This window comes from Humulus lupulus, chromosome 1, assembly GCF_963169125.1.
Source record: "Humulus lupulus chromosome 1, drHumLupu1.1, whole genome shotgun sequence".
NCBI lineage: Eukaryota > Viridiplantae > Streptophyta > Magnoliopsida > Rosales > Cannabaceae > Humulus > Humulus lupulus.
The window spans coordinates 297637993-297663338 of NC_084793.1; the positions used below are offsets into that span (position 1 = coordinate 297637993).

At 37.1% G+C, this 25346-nt stretch overlaps 1 protein-coding gene across 2 annotated transcripts; it reads right to left on the reverse strand.

Moving 5' to 3' along the window:
* Window positions 1-675: 675 nt before the first annotated feature.
* Window positions 676-22908, reverse strand: LOC133811144 (probable disease resistance protein At5g66900). Of its 2 annotated transcripts, XM_062246142.1 has the most exons (6): window positions 22085-22908; window positions 21594-21994; window positions 21142-21503; window positions 20775-20986; window positions 19833-20677; window positions 676-1498 (listed from the first exon to the last, which is right to left on the reverse strand). In XM_062246142.1, the coding sequence occupies exons 1-5, from the start codon at window positions 22725-22727 to the stop codon at window positions 19851-19853; spliced, it is 2445 nt and encodes an 814-aa protein (XP_062102126.1). In that variant the 5' UTR covers window positions 22728-22908; the 3' UTR covers window positions 676-1498; window positions 19833-19850. The 2 variants fall into 2 exon arrangements, with proteins under 2 accessions (XP_062102126.1, XP_062102125.1); XM_062246141.1 differs by lacking the exon at window positions 676-1498 and having other exon boundaries at window positions 19632-20677.
* Between the last annotated feature and the right edge of the window lie 2438 nt (window positions 22909-25346).

Genomic DNA, 25346 nt, shown 5'->3' on the forward strand with positions numbered 1-25346 from the left:
CTCGCAAGCGCACGAATCGTTTATGAAATATAGTGTTCGTGTAAGCACGAGATCGAACCCAAAGGAGCTGTCTAAAATAAAAAAGAAAACGTTTTTAAATCAAAATTAATAAATTCTAACCTAGCCCCAAAGATTGATGAGAATTTGCGACAATAAAATAAAATAAAAAATAATAATAAAGATATTAAAGACAATATATATAACTAAATTAAAAGTAGAAATCAAGATAGTAAAAGAAAGATTATTAAGATAATAGAATCCACAAAATATAAGTTCAATAATATTTAAAAATACATTGATTCCCAAGTTCTAGTAAAAGTAGAAATTAATCAAACCATCACTTATTCAAATTAGATATTCTATTTAAGCACAAGTTTTTATAAAAATATAGGATTTATCTTCACTTTTAAAATTATAATTTCAAAGTATTGAATGTAAATCAATCTAATGAAATAACAAATAAATCAATGAACATTATTTATAAGGCAAAACAGAATATTTTTATTCTAAGCATTGGATGTGTACAATTTAATGACACATCTTACACAAAGAATATTATGTTTTTGCACTAATGAAGAACAAAGTGTAAATATGTGCTAACAATAAAAAATACATGATATTTAAGGTGAAAGAAGATATTTGAAAAAAAAAATTCATAAACTTCGTTGCACAAAATAGGAAATCAACATACAAAATAAATACTATCTAGTTACATATTGTTTCATCATCACCTTAATAATCTTAATAAGATTAGAAACTCATAACTAAAATAGAAAATACAAACAAAAAAATTACAAACATAACTTAGGAAAATTTGGAGGAAAACCCCCAAATTGTTCCTCTAAAAATACATAGAAAATTAACCAAAAGGAAGAAGAAGATGAAGAGAATAGAGACGTTTGAAAGTGTAGAAACTTTGTGGTATGACCTCCCCTCAAATAAGTACTCCCAAAATGGTCTTGAAAATTCCATATTTATTGCCAAAATGAGAGTATTAAAATAATCAATTTAAATTAATTAAATTAATAATAATATGGAAAATAAGGGTAAATTATAGGGTGTAATGATGATGTTATGGGGTAAAATGTGTAGAAGTTTGGGTAACAAGTTGGAATTTTTGGCAAAGGGGACAATGTACTTCTGTTGGGCTTAAAAAAACACAAAAGGGGCTGGCTTGTGTGTTTCAGTAGCTAGCTGGAGGCAGGTGTGGAAGGGTGGGCCTTGTTAGGCTGGCTTCGGCTGGAGAGAAGTGCTGGAGGCCTAGGCGGATGGGGAGGCAGGCCTGGCGTTGGCTGAACGTGGGCCGAATGGAGAGGGGAGCTGCGGCAGACGGACTGGGCCTGGGGGCGTGGGCTTCGGCTGGGCAAGAGGCCTGATTAGGCTGGTTAGTGGAAGCAGCAGCGGGCCCAGATGGCTGAAGAGAGGCCTCAGGCCCATGGGGGCTGGGTCTCCTTCATATTTTCCACTAAAATGCCACTTTTTTCATCATTGGTCTTAGCTTTTCAAACACCAATCCATACAAAATAAACATAAATTAAATCATAATCAATTTTAAAATAAATAATATTAATTCATTGAAAATATTAATTATAACTTAATTTATATTTAACATTTAAGTTCAAAATTGCATCTTTTTACTTCTAACTTAACAATATTATTTTTAAATAATTAAACTATAACATTTTACAACAAAATAACTATAAAAACACACAAAAACATATAAAATCAAAATAAACCTAATAAATTCGAAATTACTTAAAAACTTAATAAATCAATTAAAAACTCAAGAACTAAGCAACAATTAGCATAAAAAATGTGGCAAAATAATTCTATTTTGTAGAGTTATCAATAATTCAAGCCCATTTCAACCAGTTGATTTTATCTCACTTTTAAATTGGCATTGTAGTTTATTTTTAAGCATTTTAATTGATCTCAAGTACTGTTAGTTTACAAAATCAAAACAAATTAATTTGGTTAGTTTTGCAGTTGTTTGGTAATTAATTTGTGTATTTAGTTTTAATTTGCAATCCTTGTGGAGACGATTTCGAATATTTATCACTTTATTACTTATTTTGTGACTGTGTACACTTGCACATAATTGATCAAATTAAATCACAACAAGTTTTTGCTATTCCATTTTTGAGAGTTTTAGCTGAGAGCAAGAACTGTATTGTAATACTCAAGTGTGAGTGTGTTTCAAGAGAAGTTGAATGAGTGTTGTTGTAATCTTGAAAGCTTGGAGGGTGTAATCTTTTATGATATAGTGGATTTGACTTAGGCATTGCTGCCTAGCCTTGGATGTAGGATCAACTACACTATTTGTATCTGAACCAAGTATTCCTTAGTGTTCTTTCTTTTGTGTTTTAATTTTGATTACTTTGTGTTTGTTTAATTGTCTATTACTTGTTTTTCTTTGTTACTATTCTTTGTGCACTGTATTTGTTGTGTTGTGTAGGTCCTAATCCCCAAAAATTGGTATCAAAAGCCCAGGTTAGAATTGTTGCATTCTTCACCATCTTCGACTGTGATTTCTCCAAAAAAGATAAAGAACTTCGAAGCACTTCTGCAATTAAGGATTTGTTCTCTGGCCAGGAGCAATTCTCTTCAATATGTTGACTTCCAAGTTTGAGGTGGATAAATTCGATGGCAAGAATGATTTCAGTCTATGGAGTGCAAAGATGATGGCTCATATGGCTAATCTCTTATGTGAAAAAGCCCTGCAAGAAGAAAGTTGAATGGCTAAGCTGGAAAATAAGGCAGAGATGCTGAAAAAGGCAAAGAACACAATCATTCGGAGTTTAAATGATCAAGTTCTGAGGAAAGTACCAACGAAGAAACAACTCACGATATGTGGAAGAAGTTAGAGCAGTTGTACATGACCAATGCATTACCAAATCGAATCAATCTTAAACAAAAGTTCTATGGATTCAAGATGGAGGAATCCAAGTATATTGATGATAATATAGACGACTTCACCAAGTTAGTTTCAGATTTGGAGTCTATTGATGTAAAGATTGAAGAAGAGGATCATGCATTCTTTCTATTGAACTCACTTCCGAAGGCCCATGATAATCTGAGGGGCACTTTAAAGTATAGTAAAGATACCTTGTCACTGCAAGAAGTGATTGGTGTTGCATACTTAAAGGAATTAGATTTGAAATCTAATGTTAAGGTGTCAAGATCTTAAGTCGAAGGTCTAAATGTAAGGGGAAGGCCAGAAAGAAAAGATGGCAACAACCATAGAAATGGAAAGAGCAAAGGGAGATCAAGATCCAAGTCAACACGAAGGAGAACCTACTGGATTTGTAACCAATAAGGTCACGTTAGATAAAACTGTCCACAGAGAAGGAATGAAGGATAAAAGCAAGACAACATAGATGAAGCTCATGTCACAGATGGATCTATGGATGCTGATGTTCTCACTGTGTCAACCAGTGATCCTAAGGATGAATGGTTATGGATTATGGGTGTACATTTCATATGTCACCAAGAAAAGATGGTTCTTTGATTTAAAAGAAGAAAGTACAGTGTAATGTCTCAATTTCCCTAATAAGGCTTAGTGCCTTGATTAGGGGGCTAGGAGGGCAATAATTGATTTAATTGCATTATTATGTGATAATAGGCATGATTATATGAATTATGTGGGTTATATTATAATATGACTATATGGGCATGTTTAGGTGTATTAAGCATGCATGTGGACACGATTATTATCAAAATGGCATTTTCATAATTTGTTCTGTTGATGACATATTTGTATATATATGTGTGTGTGTGTGTGTGCATAGTGATTGAGACCACATTATTATGTGAATATATTTGGATTATTCGGCACGAGATGATCCTAGGAAGCAAGTTAGTGGTTTAGTCACAACAGAGAGTAATACCCGGCTCCGAGCGAGCCAAGGGATATTGTGGGTACTCTGGAGGGTCACCGGGACTCGTTGTCGCGTGAATCGTATTTTGGGAGAAATAGAAATATTTCGGGTTTAGCGTAATTATTTGGGGAGATTTGGGTATAGAGTGAGATTAGAGAGTGAAATGATATTTTTGCCCTTATGGGGTGTTGAGGGGGGTTGAGTGGGGGAATTTGGTTCATTTGGGATCGTTCGAATATAAGGGTTCGACTGAGTTCATTAAATCAGAAAACACAGAATCTCACTCTCATTCTCTCTTTACGCTCGTTAGCGTTTTCGAAGGAAACTCGAGTTTTAGAGCTCGGATTCAAGCAAGGTTAGAGTCATAACGATTCTAGGGAAGATTAGAAGCTTGATAGCCTGGGAATTTAGCTGGCAAACGACTGTATCTGAGGTAATTTGAGCTCTTAAGTTTATGAGTTTTGTTTTCTTTGAGTTTCTTAAGCTTGATTGAATTTTATGGTTTTGGCAAGTGTTTGATTCGATTTTAAGTTGGGTTTTGCTGCCTGTGATGTACTGATGATGTTTTGGGACTCAGTTGTGGGTTTGGTACTATTTTTAGGGTGACTTTTAAGGAAATTAGCTCGGAGAAATGTTTGAAAAACTAGGTTCGCAGGGTTGCGTCGCGGCCTTGTTCCTGGGGCATCGCGGCCCGTGTCTAAAGAAAAGACTGGCTGGGATCTCTGACTTGAGGATAGTTGCAGCGCCTGCGAGGGGCACCGCAGCTCAAAATGGAAACTTTGGCCAAATTAGGTTTTGGGTGGCAGGAACTCAAACCTAAGGGCTCTGGAAGGATTCTACTCTCCGGTTTAGTAGAATTCAAGGTCTCAGAGACTAGGACTCGGTATGGAAGTCTTTATTTACTCGATATTGATAGATATTGTTTATTATGGTTGTGACTAGGGTATCGGTAAGGCTTGGGACAGGATTGTACTCAAGGGTCGTGATTAACTAACTTGTGCTTGGACTAGAGGTAAGAAAACTGCACCCAATACGTGATGTATATGATTAGGGATTGACCTAGTTGTTAAACATAGATTTGATTAGGTCTCGGGCCCTTCTGAATGAGCATGATTATGATTGTGCCTGTGATTGCTTGATTAAGCATGCTTGAATACTCTACATGTGGATAATTGTTAGATGTTGTATGCATGTGTTGCATTTTTTGATTAAAAAGCATTGATTTATAAGTCAAGGGCGACAATAGCGCACTAAGTGCTGGTCGAAAGCATTGACTTATAAGTCAAGGGCAGCAATAGCACGCTGAGTGCTGGTCGATATGGTTAGGCCTAATTAGGAGCGTGATATACGCTTGACCGACCCTATGGTCATTGGAAAATTAAAGCGCCAGGTACGATGGGCCAACTCTAAGGTTAACTATACAGGGGATAGGGCAGTGGGCCCTGGGGTGGCTCTATAGTCCCATATCCTAAGGCAATGGGCCCTGGAATGACTAATTAGTCATTTATTTAAGGCAGCAGCCCCGGAGTGAATCTATGGTCACGTATCTAGGGCGACGGGCCCCGATGTGACACTGTAGTCACTTATCTGAATAGAATGCATGCATGAGTATGGTTATGTAACGACCCAAAATTACTAATAAGGCTTAAGGGCCTTTATTAGTGTGTCGGGAGGGCACAATTGGAAGTTATGTGAATTAATGGTGAAAATGTATGATTATGTGAAAAGCATGATTATATGATTATTTGGATAAATGTGATGCATGGCTATGTGTATTAGTATGCATGTAGGCCCTGATTAGGTTATAATGGTATATTCGTAATTTTGGCCCATTGAGGACATAAATGTAAATATTTGCGATAAATTGTTGAGACCACATTATTATGTAGATATACCTGCAGCTTGTGACTCAAGGCGATCCTAGTGAGCGGTTTAGCGGAAAAGTCACGGTGTGGATTTATGACCGACTCGTTGGAGTCCGGGGGTATTTCTGGGAATTTGAGAAGTATATTGGAGATTATTTGATACTGAGAAAATAATTGGTGATTAGTTAGGTGTCAGGATGTAAGCAGTAATTATTAAGGACACTCGAGGAATTAGCGGGAATTGGGAGCAAATGACTAAAATGCCCTTGGTATGCTTTAAGGCTTAGGATTTAATGGGAGGGCAAAATGGTCATTTGACTGAAAAGAGATAAGTTTTATATTGCTTTTTAGTTTTAGTGGAGGCTGTAGAAAGTTTCAGAAGTTAAAAGAAAGAAAATAGAAGGAAAGAAAGAAGAAAAACAAGGACTCTTTCTTCTCTATTCGGTTTGCTCTATTCCTCACCATTCTTTGTGAGCTTTGGAGCTGGAATCTTAGAGTAAGCTCAGGCTGGAATTTAGGGCTAAAGACCTTGGTGAAGCTAAAGGAGTTAACATGGATTAGCTACTCAATTGAGGTAAGTTTCAAGATTTCTGATGAGTTTTTCTGAGTTTTATTGAGGTGATTTCTAAGCTTGAGTTTTAGATGGAATTAGTGGAAATAAGCTTGAGGGGTTGAAGGGCTTGAGGCTGAAAGGGTACTAGAGATAACCTAAGGTCAAAATTCTCCATAGAAGGTAACAAATTCTGGCTTTGAAGTTCTAAGTTTCTGAGTTTCTGGTTGAATCCTTGAGTTCTTGAGTTCAATGTTTGTTTTCTTAGTTTGATGATGCATGTGGTTAAGTATTCTGTTATTGGGTTGTGTGGGGTGAGATATAGGTGATGGTAGACTCAATTTGGTGTGTAGTTAAGGTTTGGAAGGGTTCCAAGGGGTTTTGGTTCGAGGAAAATTGAAGGAGGAAAAACAGGGTGTTGCTGGTCTGTGACTAGCAGTGTAGCACTAGCCTTTGGGAACTACAACGCTAGGCTTAGGTTTCCTGGCGCCTTTGGCTCTGCTTGTAGCGTTATAGCGCCCTCTTTGAAGCGCTGTAGCGCTACCCTGTTTCCAGAAGAGGGTTTTTGGGTTATTTCTTAGGGTTTTTGCCCGGGGGCTTGGGATTTGATTCCACCACCCTGTTTGGTGGAATTAGGGCTTCCCGAGGGCTCGAGATTGGTCCCGAGGTTAGTTTTTGGTATTGAAGTTTGGTGAAGGTTCTAATTTGTGGCTGTGACTAGGTGTATGCTAGGGCTCGGACGAGATCGTGCTTGAGAGTTGACCTCATTGAACAAAGCTAGCAGAATCAAAGGTAAGAGAACTGCACCCGGTTATGTGATTGTATTGGGACTTAGAGCTCTCTATAATTGTATGATGTCATAGATGGTATTATGCCATGGGACATGTGATAAACGACCTAAGAGTGCCGAAATCAATATTTGCGCACAGGGCACGACTCGGCCACTAGTAGCTGAGGACAACTTGATATTTACTGAGCTCGGTTTAAGCGGGTTGGAGTCAGTGGGATAAATAGGGGTGCGACCTAAGGGCGTCGAACCTGGTTATTACATGTGTTTTGGTTATTATATGTGAAATGGTTATTAATGTGAGCTAATGAGCTTAGTATGCTGAATGCATGGTTATATGAATGGTTTGGATTGTTGAGTATATGGTTATACTGTACAATTTATCTAATTGTTTGATTGTTGATTATGCTATGTTATTGCGTTTTCTTGCTGGGCCTTGGCTCACGGGTGCTACGTGGTGCAGGTAAAGGCAAGGGCAAAGTGGACCAGCCTTGAGTTGGAGAGCTTTGGGCTGAATGTACATAGTCAGCTGATCGGCCGCCACAGCCGAAGAGTGGTATAGGACGGGAGAAGCCTAAATGTCTGTTTTTCCCTTAGCGTGGCTAGTAGCTGTACTTTTGTTCTGAATTTTTGTAATCTATCTTTTAAACGTTATTACTTTTGGGATCCCATGTACTAAAATGTTTAAATATATGGAAAGCAATTTTTATGACCAAAATCTTTTAGCCCTAGCTCAATTATAGTTTCAGTAACACATTTTTAATTAAATGACTTGATTAGTAAGTCTTGCACCTTTATAAATACACAATGTAACAATCTTGGCTATCCAGGGCATTACAACTTGGAATCAGAGCATCCTAGGTTTAAGGGTTCCTGAAGACTAGTTGGGCATGTACATTCGCCACGAAAGACAAGCTCGACTCAGGGTTTGGTAATTGTGTATACATGATTATATGTTTAAATGATTGGAAAGGAATATGAATGCTGATATCTGTGTGATTAATAGGAAGCATAAGATATTGATAGGGCTTGGCCCTTGACTATTGCGTGATGAGATTGAAGCGTGCTGATTAGCATTGCTATTGCATGTGAATGAATATTTGGATAATGGTTTTCATACGGAGTGTATGTGGGTAATTGTGACACCCCACATCACTATGGCTGCTTTCTGGAATGACGACTGGCCCTACAAACCAAGACAAATCTTTCCAGCGTGCTTTGTCCTCACTCGCACACTTCTTGAGAAAACTTCCCAAGAGGTCACCCATCCCTAGATTACTCCAAGTCAAGCACGCTTAACCATGGAGTTCTCAAGTGATGGGCTATCGAAAAGAAGATGCATCAAGCACGCTTAACCATGGAGTTCTCAAGTGATGGGCTATAAAAAAGAAGATGCATCTTCCTGATATAGGTAGTACCCATCAATCCATTTAAGCCATCTTCAACTGTGAAGTCCCATACCTACACAGTCTTGGAATCATTACACTTGACCTTCCCCAGGCGGTGTGGGATTGCACAGCTTACCCGGTCTTTCCCCTTATGGATCACGGGATTCTGACAGTCACAATCACCCCCCCTTACGGGCCCGACGTCTCCGTCGGCCACACTTCCGACTGGGTCAAGGCTCTGATACCATTATGTGACGCCCCACGTCACTATGGCTGCTTTCTGGAATGACGACTGGCCCTACAAACCAAGACAAGTCTTTCCAGCGTGCTTTGTCCTCACTCGCACACTTCCTGGGAAAACTTCCCAGGAGGTCACCCATCCCTAGATTACTCCAGGCCAAGCACGCTTAACCATGAAGTTCTCAAGTGATGGGCTATCGAAAAGAAGATGCATCTTCCTGATATAGGTAGTACCCATCAATCCATTTAAGCCCTCTTCAACTGTGAAGTCCCATACCTACACAGTCTTAGAATCATTACACTTGACCTTCCCCAGGCGGTGTGGGATTGCACAGCTTACCCGGTCTTTCCCCTTACGGATCATGGGATTCTGACCGCTAGCACTAGCCGATAGTCAGAACGTGTTCCAAATCTCGATGCTACGTAAATATGTGTCAGACCCATCTCACGTCCTCAAGTACGATACAATAGCACTCCAGAAAGACTTAAGTTACGAGGAACGACCGGTTAGCATCCTATATAGGGGGATGAAGCAGTTACGGTCCAAGAGCTTTCCTATAGTCAAAGTCCTATGGAGTAATAGTTCTGAACGAGAGGCAACGTGGGAGTTGGAGGAGGACATGCAAAGCCAGTATCCGAAATTATTTGGTAAGTAAATTTCGAGGACGAAATTCTTTTTAGTAGGGGAGAATTGTAGAGTCCAAGAACTTTACTTAGCTAAGTTAGATAGTAGTATTATAGTAATTATAGTATTATCTTTATGACTGTGGATTTTTGGTTCAGACCGAGATTTATTTGGACACTCATAGTAGTACTTGTAGATTTTTTAAGTTTAACCTATAGTTTAAGAATATTAATTTTAACCTAAGGTTTGATTAATATGGCTGATATTGAGGATAATATTTATTATACTATAAGGTTTAGATAAAGACCAATAGGATTTTAAGCACATGTTATGTATGGGTGATTAAGGATTAAGTATTTTGAGGATTAAATTTAATAAGGGTAAAATTTGAATGCTCTAAGGTCAGTCAGCAGCTTTGAATACGTTTGAGGGCTTAGTCAAGGCTGTTTACTCAATTTGAATTAAGCTAAAAATGTGTAATTTCGTGTTTAAATAATCAGCGTATGCCGATATATTGCAGCTATAGGGGGCGATATATCGCAGCGCGTAGATACGGAAAACACGAAACGATGCACGTTTGCCTCGGGCATAATGGTCCAGGCGATATATCGCCTATAGGGGGCGATATATCGCCTCCTTCAGCATATTTTGAATGTTTTCAAAATCATTTTCCATTCAACCCTTCAACCTCTTGATAAGTCCAGCATCTTTTTGAACGAGTCTTCAGCCTCTGCTGAACGATAATTCAAATTATTTTCACTTAAAAAGCCATTATTTTTATTCAAGTTAAATTAAGATCATTTCATTCCTAAACTCTATAAATAGGACCTAGTACCCAGCCATTATTCATCTTTTTCTCTAAGTTCAGAGGCTGCAAGTTGCTAGGTGAGTGTGAAAGTGTAAACACTTGGGTTGGGAATCATAAGCTTGATCATCATAAGCTTATCAAACACTTGGGAAGTAAGATTTTATAGCATTTCGGTTCAAGGTTTAGATCGGTCTTATAAGTCTTCAAGGTATCCCAAACTCTAGTTCATTTCTGTACTTTTTCTTTAAAAGTTCTCATAGTCTTCTACTCATTCTAACATTATTCTTATTTTGGTTAGGAAATCTAAGTTATTGAGCAAAAGGTTTTGGTAAGTATATTTTAAAAGTATAGTTCTTTCATCTATTTTTCTTCAATAGACTCACCCTTTCATAAATGGTTTTTAGGAGTGTTCCAAAGTCCAAACTCTGTCCTCATATCCCGGTAATTTTGGTAAGGAAAATAGGATAGAATCTATATGTTATATGCTCTTATATGTTATCTTATGTTTTTATGTTATGAAATATGTTATGTTATGTATGTTTGTAGGCTTGGGCATATGACCCATATGACTAACAAGCCCCAAATGGATTATGGGCATATGACCTGCTTAGCTAGTAGGACCCCACTAATCTAATGGGCATATGACTTGTTTAGTCTATGGGACCCCAAGTAATAATGGCCATTATAGTATGTGTATGATATAAGTGTTATGTTATGTTTTTTTTATGTTTCTTATGAAATTTATGTATATGAACTATGTGTTAGATTTTTCTTTGCTGGGCATTAGGCTCATTCCTTTTTGTTTATATGTGTAGGAAGATAGACTTAGTGGCAGGAAAGGTTCTTGGTAGCTTGGAGAATGTGTATTGAGGCGGAATGGATTCAAGAGCCGAGCGTTACGATTCGAGGATGTAGTTTGTTTTTTATGGTTTTTACATGCATTTTTCTGCACTTGTTATGTAATCCCTTTTTATTTTAAATTATGTTTTGTTTTGTTTAAAACAATGGGATCTCATATCCTAACCTAAATTTTATGTAAGTTTAACTCTTATTTTTACAAGTTTCTTAATAAAGTTATGGTATTTTCACTTGTAAGTTTTATTAAGGATTAGTATGTATAGTTTTCGTTAATGGTCCAAAAGTCTAGAGTAGTTGGGTCATTACAGTAATTGCCTGAATTGAATTCATATGACATATTTGTTTATTGGCTTATAGGAAGCATGATAAAGTGTGAGTATACTTGGTTGTAATAAAAATTCAGTAGCTAAATGTATATTATTGTGGATCTGTGCTTAATATGCTTTTTGTGTGCATGATAGCTGTGGTTATTTGGACCTAGTTGTGGATTGGTTCAGAGTGTGAACCTTAGGGCTGAGGATTTTAGTCAGCAGTGGCGGATGAACTCAAATGGTTTGCGTCTAGAATGATTAAGCGGACTTGGCATTGTTTTATAAGGGGATTGTAGATAATAGTTGGAGTTGAAGACCTCCATCTGCCCCTGAAAGCCACATCAGATGTTCGCTAGTATGTGAGTAAGCTGTGGGGTTTAATAGTTAAGACTAGATGGAGAAACAACGGATCTCTCTGAGGAAAGAGCTGCTTGCATGCTTTGACAGTAAGGTTACCCGTGTTGGTTTAATGTAAGGGTATAGACAGATAAGGGTATTATATGGAAGGCCTAAAAGGCGTTATCTTCTGGTTTTGAGGAAAGTTTGGATTGCCTAGAAATTGGTCGGTGGATGGGCAAAGTTAATTCCATCCTTGGTTATATGAAGATGAGAGGTCATGACTAAGGGGTTGTGTTAAGTATTTGTGGCAGAAGGATGCCTGGAAATGGTACTCGGGCCAAGACATTGGCATGATGGGTTGGAAAGAACTCAGATGGTGAATTGATAAAAGAGGTTATAAAGACATGGTTTGAACTGCGAGGACTGGTAGGCTTAAAAGCTTGATTTGGAATGATAAGGTAACAACTATGTATGTCAATGAGTTTTGTGAGTTGGGTAATTCATTTTGGGAAATTGATACAGGCAGATGTAGTTGGAAATGATGACTCATTTAAGGAATAAACTCTGGAATAGTCCAGAGCATTTGGGCCGGTCCAATGTAAGAAATCACCATCTGTATTTAGGTAGCAGAGAGGGCCATGCTATTTAAGATCTATGAAATGAGGTATAGAGCATGAGTGTCGGAGATGCAAATGATAGTATCTCCATTGGTGGAGTTTAGTAAGGACAGATTCTCGGTAATCGAAGCAGAAGAACCCCGGACAGTTCTATGGCTCCTAGTTTTTTCAGGAAGGGGAATCTGATTTGCAAGATAGTCGTCAGGATAGTGATGGGAACCAGTGAGGTTATTTATTATGCACCAGAGGCAGGTTATGCCACCTGGGAGGATGTCAAGTGAGGGCACGACTTCTACATGGAATGATTTGATATGTTAGGATGAATTCCAATGGATAAGGGATGGAAGACTGGAATGCCTTGTTACATTTGAAGCCGAGGCTAGTTCCCCGGAGCTGATCAGCTAACCGGATAGTTCACGTTTGGGGTTATATAATGAGCTGGAAGAGTTCAGTGTTGAGAATGTCTCAAGAAAGATTCAGACATAGAGAGTATGCCTCAAGGTACTTTGCGAGGGGCTGGAAATATTAAGAGGAATTATGAACTTTTGGGAGAGGAATTGGGACACAAGTAATAGAGAGGTTCGTGGTGAAAGCAATAGAGCTCGTCATATGGAAGCCTTGACATGAGTCAGAGTTAACTTGTTAAGAAACAACCATGGATAGTTGGGAAAATCATTTGGAGTACTTTAGTTGGATTGAACGGAAACTAAGCTGACCAGTAGGGATTCAGATAGGTATACGAGGAAGGATTGGGTACGCTTCAGAACTTGGCTACAGATAGGTTCGGTATCAGGGGCATTATGGAAGATGATAATGGTTGACAGAAAGAATTACTGAAGCTGTCGAAGAAGTTTGACCTCAGGGTGGATCAGATAGAGCGTCGTATTGCGGAAATTATTAACATCGCCTGTTAAGAATAAAGAGTTTCAATGCCCGGTTACAAGACAGCACAATGTCTTCAGGAATTGATCTACGATCTGGTTATTACCCGCTGAGGATCAAGGAAAGAGACATTTCAGGAATCACAACTTGTACCGAGTAGGGTGTGATGAATTGGTAACAAAAGTTCTTAATTGATTCAAGCGTTAGCAACTCAAGTAAGTTCTACAAACAGAAGATATAGGGCCCCTGTTTCCAGAAATGGGTTTTTGGGTTATTTATTAGGGTTTTTGCCCGGGGGCTTGGGATTTGATTCCACCACCCTGTTTGGTGGAATTAGGGCATCCCAAGGGCTTGGGATTGGTCCCGAGGTTAGGTTTTGGTATTGAAGTTTGGTGAAGGTTCTAATTTGTGGCTGTGGCTAGGTGTATGCTAGGGCTCGGACGGGATCGTGCTTGAGAGTTGACCTCATTGAACAAAGCTAGCGGAATCAAAGGTAAGAGAACTGCACCCAGTTATGTGATTGTATTGGGACTAAGAGCTCCCTACAACTATATGATGTCATAGAGGGTATTATGCCATGGGACATGTTATAAACGGCCTAAGAGTGCTGAAATCAATATTTGCACACAGGGCGCGGCTCGTCCACTGGTAGTTGAGGACAGCTTGATATTCACTGAGCTTGGTTTAAGCGGGCCGAAGTCAGTGGGATAAATAGGGGGTGCGACCTAAGGGCGTCAACCCTGGTTATTACATGTGAATTGGTTATTATATGTGAAATAGTTATTAATGTGAGCTGATGAGCTTAGTCTGCTGAATGCATGGTTATATGAATGGTTTGGATTGTTGAGTATATGGTTATACTGTACAAGTTATCTGATTGTTTGATTGTTGATTATGCTCTGTTATTGCATTTTCTTGCTAGGCCTTGGCTCACGGGTGCTACGTGGTGCAAGTAAAGGCAAGGGCAAAGTGGACCAGCCTTGAGTTGGAGAGCTTTGGGCTGAATGTACATAGTTAGCTGATCGACCACCACGGCCGAGGAGTGGTACAGGACTGGAGAAGCCTAAATGTCTGTTTTGTCCTTAGCATGGCTAGTAGCTGTACTTTTGTTCTGAATTTTTGTAAACTGTCTTTTAAATGTTATTACTTTTGGGATCCCATGTACTAAAATGTTTAAATATATGGAAAGCAATTTTTGTGACCAAAATATTTTAGCCCTAGCTCAATTATAGTTTCAGTAACACGTTTTTAATTAAATGAATTGATTAGCAAGTATTGCACATTTATAAATACACAGTGTAATGTTCTTGGCTATCTAGGGCGTTACAGGTTATTACTGCTAGGCATGCTTATTATGATTATGTGATATGTTATTAACTGATTATGAGTATATTTAAGTTTTCTTGCTGAGCCTTAGCTCACGGGTGCTATGTGTTATAGGTAAGAGGAAAGGGAAGCTAAAGCAGCCATGAGTTGGAGAGCTTCGGTGCTGACGTATACATATGCGACTGCTCGACCACCACGATTGAGGTTTCTCTTAGGAATTAGGGTCAAACCCTATTTTTCCTCTTAGGTCGGCTGGTTGTACCTTTTTAACTGTAATTAGCCTTTTAAACGTTATTTTGGGATCCCATGTACGAACGTAAATATTTTAATGAAATGGTTATTCCTTTTGACCAAATTTTTTAACCATAATCCGTTAATCACATTTAGTTACACGTGTATGGCCAAGAGTATCGTTTAGAGAGTCTATTACTATTTAAAACACACAATGTAATGGTCTTGACTATCCAGGGCATTACATACAAGGCAAGTGTTGATGGGAAATAACAGCTCATGCAGAATTCAAGGAATTGGTTTTATCAAGATCAAATTGAGAGATGGCACCATAAATGTACTTTCTAATGTTGTATTTATACATGAACTAAAAAGGAATTTGTTGTCTCTTTGTGTTCTAGATTCCAAATGCTACATCTACAAAGCTGAAGGTGGAGTCTTGAGAATATCCAAAGGTACAATGGTATTTATGAGAGGTGTGCTAAGACAAGAACTTTACATACTGCAGGGAGATACCATAACTAGGTTTGCTGGAGTTTCAACTGGGTTTGTTGGAGTTTCAACTATAAAACCTAATACTATAGAGTTATGGCTCAAACGACTTGGACACATGAGTCACAAGGGAATGGTAGAACTTGGTAAGCAAGGTTTCTTGAACTCTAAAGATATTTTAGACTTACAGTTTTGTGAAACTTGTGTTGTAGGAAAAGCTCACAGGTTGAAATTTGCAAGTTCAACTCATAAACCAAAGGAATATTGGAATATATTCATTCAGATTTATGGGGTTCAACCTAAGTTCCATTATCTCTAGGTAAAGCTCAATATTTCATTTCTATTATTGATGACTATTCTAGGAAAGTGTAAATATTTTTTTTTAGAACTAAGGAAGAGGCTTTTGAAAGGTTTAGAAAGTGGAAAATTATTGTAGAAAATCAAACCATGAAGAAAGTTAAGAAACTTAGAACTGACAATGGTTTGGAATTCTGTAATGCTGAGTTTGATTCTTATTGCATTGAAAATAGCATTGTTCGGCATTATACGGTTAGGAACACCCCTAAAAAAATGGTCTTGTTGAGAGAATGAATAGAACAATCATGAATAAGGTTAGATGCATACTAGCTGATCATTTTGGGCAGAGGCAGCTGCTACTGCTTGCTACCTCATTAATAGGCCACCTTCATTTGCATTATTGAAAGGTTCCTGAACATGTTTGGTTCGGTCATGAACCAAGTTACAATCACCTGAAACCTTTTGGTTGTATAGGTTACGTTCATATTTGTGACAGTCAGAATCCCGTGATCCGCAAGGAGAAAGACCAGGTAAAAGTTGTGCAATTCCACATCGCCTGGGGAAGGTCAAGTGTGATGATTCTAAGACTGTGTAGGTATGAGACTACATAGTTGAAGAGAGTTTAAATGGATTGATGGGTACTACCTATATCAACAAGATGCATCTTCTTTTTTGGTAGCCCATAACTTGAGAACTTCAAAGTTAAGCGTGCTTGACCTGGAGTAGTCTCATGATGGGTGACCTCTTGGGAAGTTTTCCTATGAAGCGTGCAAGTGAGGACAAAGCACGCTGGAAAGATTCGTGTTGGTTTCCAGGGCCAGTCATCATTCCAGGAAGCAGCTATAGTGACGTAGGGCGTTACAAATGGTATCAGAGTCTTGACCCAGTCAAAAGTGTGGCCGACGAGGACGTCGGACCCCTAAGGGAGGATGATTGTGACAGTTAGAATCCCATGATTTGCAGGGGGAAAGGCCGGGTGTGCAATCCCACTTCGCCTGGGGAAGGTCAAGTGTGATGATTCTAAGACTGTGTAGGTATGAGACTACACATGTGACGATGACTTAAATGGATTGATGGGTACTACCTATATCAACAAGATGCATCTTCTTTTTCGGTAATCCATCACTTGAGAACTCCAAATTTAAGCGTGCTTGACCTAGAGTAGTCTCATGATGGGTGACCTCTTGGGAAGTTTTCCTAAGAAGCGTGCAAGTGGGGACAAAGCATACTGGAAAGACTCGTGTTGGTTTGCAGGGTCCGTTGTCATTCCAAGCAGCCATAGTGACGTGGGGCATTACAATATTAGTCAAGGAAAGTTGAATCCTAGGTCTATGTATGGTGTGTTTCTTGTTTATCCAAGTGGTGTCAAGGGTTATAAACTTTGGTTAATAGATGAGAAAAAATGCATTATCAGTCGTGATGTTATATTCAATGAGCACTGCTTTTATAAAACTAACATGAAATTTAGTGATCAAGCCATCCCTAAACAAGCTGAGCAGAAAGATACTATGCAAATTGAATTAAGAAATACATCACAAAATGAGAATCAAGGTGGAATTCAGGAGAATGAACTTGGAGATGCATCTGGAAGTTATGCAGATGGCACTGAAGCTGATGATAGAGATACTCAAGCTTCAGATTATCTCTTGGCTAAAGATAGAGCAAGGAGACAGATAAGACCTCATGAAAGATTTGCACATGCTGATATTACTGCTTTTTCCCCTAATGTAGTTGATTTACTAGAGCTACATGAGCCTATTTGCAACAAGGAACCCAAGAATATTGTTGAATGGAGTAAATGGAATAAGGCTATGAAAGAAGAGATGGAGTCTAATCCAAGAATGATACATGTATTCTGGTGGATAAACCTAAGAACAAAAGAGTAATAGGGTGCAAATGGGTTTACAAGAGAAAACCAGGGATTGAAAGAGTTAAGCTACCTCGATTCAAGGAAAGGTTGGTGACAAAAGGCTTTTCTCAAGTTGAAGGGATAGACTATCATGAAGTGTTTTCTCCTGTTTTCAAACACACTTCTATAAGAATTATATTGGCTATCACTGCAATTCAGAATTTATAATTGGATCAACTTGATGTGAAGACAACATTTCTTCATAGTAATCTTGATGAAGAAATACACATGCAACAACCTGAAGGATTCATATAGTCAGGGGTGGAAGAGAAGGTGTGCTTGCTGAAGAAATCTCTATATGGTTTGAAACAATCACCAAGACAATGGTACTTCAACTTTGATGATTTTATGCTAAGACAGAAATTTAAAAGATCAAAGTTTGATAGTTGTGTTTACTTCAAAGTTCTTGAAGATTGAAGCTACATCTACTTGATAATCTATGTTGATGACATGCTTATAGCATGTAAACATAGATCTAAAAAAGTAAGGCTCAAGGAAATGCTAAGTCAAGAATTTGATATGAAGTAATTGGGGGCAACTGTCAAGATTTTTGGAATGGAGATATCTAGAGACAGAAATGAAGGCATATTGAGATTGTCTCAAGAAGGATATGTCAAGAAGGTAGTGGGAATGTTTGATCAAAAGGAAGCCAGATTTGTCAACACTCCCATTGGAGCCCACTTCAAGCTCAAGTCTCTTACAGAAGAAGAAGCGTCTTTTGAAGAAGAAAAGATGAAGGGAGTTCCTTATGTTAATGTTGTTGGTAGCATTATGTATGCTATGGTATCAGTAAGACCAGATTTAGCATATGGAATTGGTTTGGTTAGTAGGTTTATGAGCAAAGCAAGCTTGGAACATTGGCAAGCTGTGAAATAGTTACTAAGGTACATGAAAGGCACTGCAAACCTACAGATTTTGTACACAAAGTCAGACCAGAAACAATGTGGAGTTATGAGGTATTGTGACTCTGATTTTGCTAGAGATCATGATAAAAGAAGATCTTTATTTGGTTATGTTTTCACTGTTGGAGGGAATGTTGTAAGCTGGAAGTCTAATTTACAACATGTTGTGGCGTTGTCCTCAACTGAAGTAGAATACATAGCTCTCACAGAAGCATTTAAAGAAGCTCTTCGGTTAAATGAGATGATGAGTGAGCTGAGATTTAGACAAGATCATGTGATTGTACATTGTGATTCACAAAGTGCAATATATTTGTCTAAGAACATTGTGTTTTATGAAAGGACGAAAGACATAGATGTTAAGCTCCATTTTCTCAGGGATATTGTCTCGAAACAACTTATCAAGATTGTGAAGATATCCACTGAGATCAACCTAGCTGATATGATGACTAAGGTCATACCCGTGAGCAAGTTCACTTCAACCTTGAACTTGCTTGGCATCAAAATGGGATTCCCTTAGAGCTAAAGCTATGAAAGCATTGTCTAATCCACTGATTCATGTTTCAGAATATGAAGTCAAGGTGGATAATTGTGAAGATTGTGACTTCTTTCCTCAACCAATCAAAAGATTACTTAAATGACAACTCGCAGTAGTTTGCAGTTTCAGTTGCAACTACGTAAACTCCAGTTGCATCTGCATGGACACCAGTAGTTCATAACAGAATAACATATTGTTGTTAGTTGTTGTTAGGCTCTTTAGTTCTTGTATCTCGTCCCTATATATAGTTTTAGGCCTAATCAACCTAGTGCTATTCAATTTCTGAGAGTTTTAGCTAAGAGCAAGAACTTTATTTTAATACTCAAGTGTGAGAGTGTTTCAAGAGAAGTTGAATGAGTGTTGTTGTAATCTTGAGAGCTTGGAGGGTGTAATATTTTCTAATATAGTGAATTTGACTTAAGCATTGCAGCCTAGCCTTGGATGTAAGATCAACTACACTAGTTGTATCCAAACCAAGTATTCCTTGGTGTTCTTTTTTGGTACTTTGTGTTTGTTTAATTGTTTATTACTTGTTATTGGCTGTGTTATGCATGTCCTAATCCCTAACAACTAATATTATATATTTTTTTAAAAGGTAAAAAAAAATCTTATTTACTTTGGTTGTGGAGTATATGAAAATGTAACTTCCTAGAAAAGTTGTGTTCTTAGTGCAAGATTGATTCGATGTTATCATTTCATATCCATTGACATATTATGCGACTATTTGAGCACAAAACTGATTTTTTTTTCCTTTCAAAATTAATTATATTTTATGTCCATACACACCCAGCGAAACAAAGTGCAAATATAATCCAACACAATTGAATACAAAAGTTTAACTCTACAACATTTCTTTTCTATTTAAATGACATCTTTTTATTGTATACTCAAAAATGCATTTATAAAATATTGGTATGTTTATATATTATATGCTCAGATGAATAAGAATCGCATCACAACAAACAAAAATATTTCAAAAACTCAGTTCAAACCTCATGACTTTCTCCATCTCAAGAGTCAAGCCAGTGTAAGTTAACCTCATCCTTGGCCAACCTTAGCTCAATATTGGCATCAGCAGGCAAATAAAATTCCCATACTTGTTTTAGCACCTCATCACACACCACATCTTTTAGCTGTTTAAAGTCCAGAACTGATGGAGGCAACTCTACCAATCTCCAACAGTTCTTCATGTTTAGATTTGTTAAACTACGCAGCTGACCGATGTTTTCAGGCAAGTTCCGAATGCTGATGCAGTCTGATAAGTCAAGAAATGTTAGCTTGGGTAGGCTGCAAATGGAGTCTGGTAACTTTACCAAATCAATACAAGATCTTAGCCTCAACACTTGTAGATTGACCAAGTTCCCCATTTCTTCAGGCAGTGAAGACAGATCATGGCAATGTGTTATGCTCAGCTTCTTCAGCTTGATTAGATCACAAACCCCTGCAGGCAGTTCCACCAAATCATTGCCATAGTCAATGTTTAGTTCTTCTAGATTTGGAAACACTTCTGATATCTTGATAGAAGTGAAGGCTTGGCCAAATTCACACATGAACACGGATAACTTCTGCAGTTTCTTCAGTACAACGTGAGTTTCTTTCAGGGAGGGAATCGATAGGCGCTCTAGTCTGATTCTAGTCAGATTGGTCAAGGTATCAAGCAGCTCAAAGTTGGTTAATTCAGCTTGTAAGAAACTGTAGTTTGTGATTATTAGAACCTTTAGTTTGCTCATGTTTTTCACAAACTCTGGTAAGGCATGAGTCTTGGTTTGAAAACTCAGAACTAGAACTCTTGCTTCAGGTAGTTTGATGTCGCACCAATTTGATGTAAATGATTCATCTGCAAATATAAAGGGGAAAACTTAATTAGGCCTAACCAACTGTTTACACTGTACATGTCTTTTTTGAATGAGAGGGAGAGAGAAAGAGAGAGAAACCTGTTGAAAAAGCTACTAAGTGGGCATTGAAAGGCTGCTCAATTTGTTCATTCCACCACTGCGGAAGATTGTTTCCAGCTATTTCTACAATCAATCTTTTCCTCTTTTCTTGTAGATCCTGCTTGCTTTGGTGTATAGCAAGCTCTCTAAGCATACCATGCTGAGTAACAAAGTGTTCACTGTAGTAGTCATCCACTTCATCTGCATCTTTTCTGAATATATAGAAAAGTGAAGTTAGCTATTAGCAATAAACTATGATGTGTGGTAAAATATATAAGCTTTGGCCATTAAAAATAGACAGATTTATTTTCTATGACATGATTTAAAATTGAACCAAGAAAAGTCATGATAGGAGTCTGAAGCATACCTTGTGACTACAACATTTGCAAGATTTCGATCACGGAGCTCATAAAGGTTAGCAATGGCATCATCTTCTTTTACTCCATGCAGTTCTGCAAATATATCAATGAGGGCAGTTGCAGGGATTCTTCTGAGTTCAGGAAACAAACCAATATCCATGAAACATTCCTTGAGAATAGCATGCTTTTCATCCAAGACATCTAAGATGGTTTGCAAGCAAGAAAGAAGTTCACTCTCAGAACTGAGAATAGATGAACCATCTGTGGACCATTTCTCCAGTTGTCTTCGCCAAATTCTGGGATGCTGCCCCCTTAGTGATGAGCCAATCAGTTTAAGTGCAATGGGAACTCTCTTACAGTGATCCACTGCCTGCAACTCAAGACATTGTATTAATCAACAATGAATTTGTTTCTTCTTTAATCTTGTTTATGCAGATATTGCAGACTGATAATAATGTACCTTTTTTACTAGATCATTTGGAATGGCTGCATTTCCATCTTCAAGTGAGGCATAATGCCGGAAAATAGCCTTTGCATCTTCATCACTCAATGGTTTCATTTCATATTGATGCTCAAATCTTGGAAATGGATACCGGGATGTCACCAAAATCTTGTAATCAGGTATTTGGAAAACAAACTTGTCAACAAGGGACTCTGATCCAGACCAAACATCATCAAGAACCAGCAGTACAGGCTCTTTTCCAATTTCTCTCAAAAACTGTTCCAATTTGAATTCTGAATCTTTGTTGTCTTTGAAAGTAGATACAGAATAGCCTTTGTGTTGATAAAGTTCTTGAGCAATAAGACCCAAGTTGGGATTCTTTCCAACTGTTACAAATAATATGTTGCTCTTGAATTTCTCTACACACACAAAAAACCAGATGAAACCTATGTCAGTAAAAGATGGATTAACATATAATAACATAACAATTCTAGTTAAGAGAAGGGTACCTGTGATCTGATCATCATTGCATAGCTTTTTAATCAAAGTGGTCTTCCCACATCCTGGTGGAGCAGTAACTAAAACTGGTTCTGTCACCATATCCACTCTTAGAAGATTCATCTTTAAGTCCTCAAGAGAGTCACTCAATCCAACAGTAAAATCTGGTGGTTCAGGCGCATGACAGCAGCCCTTTACCTCAATCTGTCGAGAAACAAGGCCATGATTCCCTTGGCCTGTTCTTTCGTGGATTTCCCTCACCAAAATCTGAGTCTCATTCGTAGTTCTGGCTATAAGAAGAGGTAAAATCCTGAGCAAACGGTCAAGGGACTCATCCAAATCCCGAAGCTTGGTGGTGTAGCCGGGCCATTTGTGAATGTACCGGCACTTACTATACTTGGAGCACTTCTCAACTAGCTCCTTCCCTTGTATCATTTTAAGTACAAAGCCTTTCATCTCAGATGATTGCCTGTCTAGTGCCATGTTCGACTCCTCTATCTGCTTAATATAAGGGCTCATAGCTTCGACTGTTTCTTTGATCTTGATGAGCGTGCCTTTGAAGATTCGAGCCTTCTGTATTGGGATTTTAATCAAACAATCGAACAGTATTTGAAAGGGTGGTCCTAAAGCTGCTCCTTGAAACAAATCCGCCATATCAAAGCTATTAATTATAACGAATTGAAGTGGTAGAACTTAGAGAACCCAATATTTAAACTAAAGCCAAGAGAATAATAGTGAGCCAGAAATATTCCAGGTTGAGAAAAACTCATTCAAAGTTCAAACCAACAAGAAGTTATTAGATATATGATTAACTCATTTTTGAGAACGCGTCAATGTATTAACGTAGTAGTGTAAGTGAAAGAACTGAGGCTTATTAGAGAACTTTATATGTATAAAGATGGTAGTTGCTTAGAATTGAGGCAAAGAATTTGGGGGCATAGGTATGGGCCATGGCGTTAATTGACTTGTGTCCCACGTACAAACGGCCACGGCTGACGTTGATTTAAATATAAAAAGTACAGTACAGTCCATGCACTGTACAAACCGACACGGCTGGCGTTACTTTGTCTCGCTAAAGGAGTCGTTAGTTACTTCCAAAATTGGCGCCACGCACGTTTTATATTAATGCAAATTTGAATGCGGCCCATCGAAGTCGGTGGTATCTCGTATTTATATATATTCATCAGTGCGTGCTGCATTAATTTTATTTAAAAAATTTGCTAATTACTTTTATTGAAATTTTATGATTTTTACATAAAATTTAAATAAATAAATAATATTATATATTAAAGAAGGACATAAAAATATTAAGAGAAAAATTAAACTAAAATATTGTCTATAAGCTTTTTAAAAAAAATTAATACTATGACATTTATATCACAATTACTATATTTAAGGTACAAAACATTCATAATAATATTCAAATCACACTTTTATTGGAAAATAAACATGTTTGTTATTAAAAAAAAATATTATTCTAATTTCTTATTTAGTTACATTTATAGTATTTGAATTTATATTAATATATTTTCTAAATATCTAGTCTAGTATTAATATTATTATAATAATGATCTTTTTTATAATATTTGAATTTATATAAATATAATTAATAAATATATATTTTTAATTTTTAAAAAAAGTATATTCTCTTAAAATTAACAAAATAAAATGTTAAAACCAAAAATTTCTCTTATCTACGCACTTTTTATATATAGAGATAGAGCATATTTCTTATGCGAGGGCATAGATTTTGCTCACTTGGGCATTTTTTGTGTAGGTTGATTGGTTGAGTCAATTGAGTATTGTTTTGTTATGATGGAACTGTTTGCATCTGATTTTTTGCTTTTAAGCATTTGATTCTAATAGCCCACGTGCAACATTAAATGGGGTATCTTTATTTATTTATATATATATATATTTGAGAATTTTTTTATAGGGTTTTACTTTAAGCTTTAGCGGTAGAGCTTTCAGTGTTTACAACCCATGAACAGTTTTCGGCACGATTTTTTTTTATGACTGTGTATATTGTAGCTATTTAGAGCATCTTCCAAATTTTCAAAAAATTATGAATAGTTTACAGTACCAAAAACTAGTTCAAACATATTGTTGCACTCGTAACTAATTTTTTTTATGCGCCTGAAAATCAACAAAGGATTTAAATTTTTCGTGTAAAATAATTTATGAACCAATTGATACAAATTTTGTTGATTTATAAATTTTTTTTGTAATCATAAAATATAGTAATGCATATAAATCAGTTTCTGAAGACGTAATTATGGTTTGTGTATATATATTGTATTTTCATTATTTATAATATTGTTCTATAGTGATTTTAAGGAGGTTTATATAGTTTAATATTAGTTTTAAGGGCAATTTGATACCTTTTGTTTTTCTAAAGTATCGTTTTAGTATCCGTGTTTATAATAATGCTAATTTGGTATACTGTATTTTGAAATCGTACATAATTAGTTCAAACATGTTGTTACACGCGTATATTGTAGTTATTTAAAGTATTATGCAAATTTTCAGAAAAATTCTGAATAATTTAAAGTGCCGAAAACTAAGTTCAAACATGCTATTTTCTACGAGCATAAAAAAAGTAGTCGCATGTGTAACAACCTGTTTTTATACTAGTTTTCGGCACTGTAAATTATTCGGAATTTTCTGAAAATTTGCAGGATACTCTAAATAACTACAATATATACGGTTATAAAAAAATCGCACTAAAACCTGTTCACAGGTTGATAACACAAAATAGTCTTACTAGTAGGGCTCTTTTTGAAGTCCCTACCATAGAATTATCATATATATATATATATGAAATTCTTTTATAGGGGCTTCACTTTAAGCCCTATCGATAGGGCTTTTAGTGTTTCTCAACTCGTGAATAGTTTTCGGCGCGACTTTTTTTTTTATGATCGGGTATATTGTAGCTATTTAGAGCATCTGCAAATTTTCAGAAAATTCCGAATAGTTTACAGTACCGAAACTAGGTTCAAACATATTGTTTTCCATGCGCATAAAAAAAATTAATCATGCGTGTAACAACATGTTTGAACCTAGTTTTCGGTACTGTAAACTATTCAGAATTTTCTGAAAATTTGCAGAATGCTCTAAATAGCCACAATATACACGATCATAAAAAAAAAAAAATCGCACCAAAAACTGTTCACGGGTTGTAAACACTGAGATCCCTACCGGTAGGGCTCAAGAGAATTCCCATATATATATATATATATGTTAAAATAAATGGAATTTACTTATTTGGTACCC